Source organism: Poecilia formosa, unplaced genomic scaffold, assembly GCF_000485575.1.
Source record: "Poecilia formosa unplaced genomic scaffold, Poecilia_formosa-5.1.2 Scaffold15, whole genome shotgun sequence".
Taxonomy (NCBI): domain Eukaryota; kingdom Metazoa; phylum Chordata; class Actinopteri; order Cyprinodontiformes; family Poeciliidae; genus Poecilia; species Poecilia formosa.
Window position 1 is genome coordinate 3,330,695 of NW_006799954.1, and position 4,394 is coordinate 3,335,088.

The window sequence follows — 4,394 nt, forward strand, 5'->3', positions numbered from 1 at the left end:
TATATATATATATATATATATATAGATGTAGATGTCACACAGACAACTGAAAGCATCAGCAATCTAACCTGATATAAGGGCTTGAGAGATTCTCATGGGAAAATAGCCACTGATCCCAAACACGCTCCCACAGAAGATGTTGGAGGCGCCGCTGACCACAGCAACGCTGACAAGCGTGCCGGTGAAGAACTCCGTCGTGTACTCTGAGACGTCCACCTCCACCAGCACCGTGGTCACCCCGAACACCAACAGCATCACGACGAGGGAGGACAGGATTCGAACTTTTGGAGACAACCTACGAGCAATCAGAGGACAGTTGCTGCTGGGATAAAAAAAACCCCAAAACAAAACAGCACACTAGAGTCTCTGAGGCCTCTATGCTTCATCACCATTTTACAATGCTTAGCAAAGGTATTTACACCCATCAAGCTTTTTCATATTTTGTCACATTACCAACTTTAATGTGTTTTATGTGACAGCAGACCAATGCAAAATTGTGCATGACTAGGAAGCTGAAGGAAAACAATTTCACAACTCCTGACAAATCCACATTGGACAGTCATGTAATGCTTTTGGGTTCAGCTTTCCTGAATGGATTCCCTCCTCAGCGTCCCATTCAGCGCTGCAGAGGCTTAACTCATTTGATTCAGGTGTGTTGGAGCAAAAAATGGATCCAAAAGTTACAGCACAGCAGCTTTAGATGACCTAAACTATTCAGTTGTAGTTCTGTCTCCATGTTTAGAGTTGTTGTCCTACTCAAAGATGAACCTCTACCTTATGACTATTTTGTGTTTCCAACAGGTTTTCCTCCAGGATTAACGTTTATCTCCACTCCTTTAACTCCAAGCAGCTGGTCTCCATGATGATGTTTGTTGACTGATCTCCAACAAACCTCTGATGTCTTCACATAACAGCTGAGAGATTCATCTATTTATTAATTACATGACTTCAGAATGCAATAGGCTGCACTGGACTTGTTTAGGGGTTTTAGAGTAAGGGGGGCTGAATACAAATACCATGGTTTCATTTCTTTCTGTAAAAAAAAAAATAAAAAATTTCTTACAACTTCACACTTCTGTGGAAAAGTACAATGTAAATGTTTTTGAAGTGGACTGTAATCTGTGTGACGTGTGTGTGTGTATAGTTTGTACTAACCTGTTAACAAGAAAATAGTTGAGTACCAGGCACAGCACAGATGGCACCGCTGAAGCAATGGACAGGTAACTTTCAAAGTAGTCCTGTGTAAAGAAGAAGAGAAAAAACACTCTTCTTTAAGAACAACGAAGCACACAATCATGTTTTCAAATAAAATAAGAGGAAGGGAATGGGAGAGAACAGGAAAATAACTATTTTATTGTAGTGTTTAAGTCAACTCGAACACATTTCTCTTCATTCAATGTAGGGCTGAAACAATTTATTGGATTAATCATGTTTAATCGATTATTGAAATAGCTGCGGCCCTTATTGTATGTAAATTTCCTTTAACATTTCAAAGGGGATTTCTTTGAAATATGAAACAACACTTTGTCCAATCATCCCGTCACATGATATTCACACTGCCGTATCAGAAACTCTAAGATTTTTAGCTGTACATCATTGTCCTGCTACTCACACCGACACTGGAGCTTTCGTTCTGGTCAGTGCTGTTGCTAAGCTTGTAGAGCCAGTACTGCTTCGCCGTTATGAAGAAGTTCCAGGGCAGCAGGGAGCCAATACCCATCAGAAAAAAGGTGAAATACACCAGTTTGTACGAGTCCTCTGGACTGTAGCGCACAGCCAGAGGCGCCGAGGAAGCCTTAGGAAGAAGGGTTGCAGAGGGACTGATGTCGTCATCCTCCTCATCCTCGGTCGAGCTTTGTTGATCGTATAAAGGTGGAAGATAGGACGAGTTGACGCTGGGAAGCACAGGATCTGTGTGGTCCATCTTCACAGGCAGGATCCAGGGTACTCAGAGGGTGAAGACAAGGGAGAAAAAGGCAGGCTGAGGCAGGAAAGGAGAGAAGAAGAAGAAAGAATTACTCGAGTCATTCTGAAGATAACGTTACTGCAGTAAGAATGGGATTTCAGCAAGAGCTGAAGAGTTCAAAATCCCTTTAAAAATCTCACTCAACAATTTCCCTATGTTGTTTTACATTACCTTGCAAAATTATTTATGCCTCTTTAACTTTTCCACATTTTGTCATATTACATCCACAAATTTCAGCACATGTTATTGGGAATTTATGATATTACCAACACAAATCAGCACAACAAATAGAGCCCAACTGCCTAATGAAGTAAAACAGATAACTTTTCTACTGCAGTAACAGGGAAGAGCGGACAGGATGATGATGATCTGAAGAAAATGTAGCACAGTTTGTACTTGTGAACATGACTTCTTTTTTGGGGGGAAAAGTTGAAGAGAATCATTTACATGATTCAGATTTTAAATCATCCCAGTTTATTTATAGAAGGGCCAATTAACAACCAACGTCGTCTTGTAATAAAGGCTATTAGAGAAAATACTTTTAAGTGGCTCTGCATGGAAAACTATCATGTAGAGTACTTTATCAGCACCATCACCACCCCACTATTATAACACTGTTAAATCAGTGTGCCACTTCTCTCCCACATACCTGTATCAGTCTCTCTCTCTCTCCCTCTCTTTGGTAACTCGAGTCATGACCTGCCAATTTAATCGGAGTCAAATCCTCCATCAGACAAACGTTTCTCACATCCCGTGTTTGTCAGGCACGTGATTGTTTGACTCATTAGTCCGACTTCAAACAAAAGCCTTAATTTCATCACACCTCTTCAGTGTTTCTGCAAAAATGCTGATAGGATGCTCCTGCAGGACCAGAATGATGCAGAAATTCCTCAGAAAATGAATTAAAGCAGGTTTTCCCTGAAATGCGATAAAAGCTTTGACTATTTTTAGACTAAAGTAAAAGCTGATTTTGCAATTTAAGTGGTGAGGAAAGAGGAACTAATATTCACATGATGCTAATGTCATAAAACCTATTAGTTTAAGATCATATAACACCACTATATCTCCTTAAAGAAAATATGATATCACCGAGTGCCATTTCTTGCTTATGTTCCTGTACACTGTTTTAATTTGCTGAATTTTACAAAGTTTCAATTTGTTTGTTGGGAATAATTGAAAAGAGTAAACAGTAAAAGCTACAAACAAAGCTAGCTAACCCGAGCCATGCTAAACGTTTTTACAGGTAAATAAAACGTATTTCGAGACGTACCTCATCCCTGAAGACCCCGAAATTTAAACCTGAAGGTCTTCTCAGCAAACAAAACTTCATTTGGCAGCAAACTTGTTTTTCTGGTCAGCTGACTTACTCTAACCGATTTTCGAAGTGGGATTTTCAACAGCTGCAATCATTAGCACAACTCCATTTCCGGTTTTAAGAGTTAGCAAACAAAAACAAAAAAAAACAAAAAAAAATAAACTTTAAAATAAGAAAATTGATTTTCAGAACTGTTTGCACAATATGGTAAACGGGAACATCATTTAAAAGTATTTGAAGACCTACTTATTTTTATTTTTAAGAGCGTCGTAAAAGTAAAAATCTGGTGCTTTTATTGTGAAAAGCACCAGCGTTTTACAATAAAAGTACAAATTTAGTCAGCTCCTTTTCAGTACTGCACTAAAAAGAGATTTTTAAATTCAGTAATTCAATTCAAAGAATGAAACTCGTATATTATATAGATTCATAACAAAAAGTAATATATTAAAATGATTTTGATGATTATACGTCTTCATTAGCTTCTTGACAAGTTGGGCACGAAAGTAAAGAAGTAGTCAGCAGATTTGGGAAGATTGTGAATCAGTCACAAGACGGGTATTGCAAATACCCATATGGGTCCCAGATAGACATATTTTTCGGGTTTAACTTGCATTTGCCCAAGTATGACCCATATAATTGGACCAGGTGGGCCCCACCTGTGTCATCAGTTGTAAAACATTGATTATCCAAGTTTGTCCACAGGGGGCCACAATTACAGGTTAACTCTGAATGATTGTGCCAAACCCATGTAACAAAAGCCCAAATGGGTCGTGTATATCTCTTATTTTAAACCAATTGAAACATTTCCAAGAAGGACAAGTTGCTGAAGCCCAGTGTAAAGTTTGCCATGTAATCTGCTGGTCAGTCCACTGTGTTTTATCTGGTCAAAAGTCCATACTGTGGAAAACCAAGAAATTATAGAAAACTTCCTGCTACCTTCCGTTGACAACATTAATGATGTGTTGAATTTATTTTCCAGTAAGACTTGATACCAACCCAGACTGTCAAAGGTAGACCTACTAATATCTTCATAGGAGAGCAATTTACCCAATATAACCCTAAAGAGAATCTATTGAGAATTTTCAAGAAAGACCTAAGTGAAAGCAGTATGTA

The 4,394-nt window shown here is 38.6% G+C and overlaps 1 protein-coding gene across 2 annotated transcripts in view; it reads right to left on the reverse strand.

The window, feature by feature from the left end:
- slc29a3 (solute carrier family 29 member 3) overlaps positions 1 to 3,390 on the reverse strand; it is a 5,955-nt gene extending 2,565 nt beyond the window's left edge. The window contains exons 1-5 of one of the 2 annotated variants that reach the window (XM_007546261.2): positions 3,237 to 3,390; positions 2,616 to 2,665; positions 1,613 to 1,981; positions 1,156 to 1,238; positions 69 to 295 (exon numbers count right to left, since the gene is read on the reverse strand). In XM_007546261.2, coding sequence (XP_007546323.1) covers positions 69 to 295; positions 1,156 to 1,238; positions 1,613 to 1,924 — 622 coding nt within the window. In that variant the 5' untranslated portion in view covers positions 1,925 to 1,981; positions 2,616 to 2,665; positions 3,237 to 3,390. The remainder of the gene's footprint in view (positions 1 to 68; positions 296 to 1,155; positions 1,239 to 1,612; positions 1,982 to 2,615; positions 2,666 to 3,236) is intronic. The other variant, XM_007546259.2, reaches the window with a different exon arrangement.
- Positions 3,391 to 4,394: the final 1,004 nt, after the last annotated feature.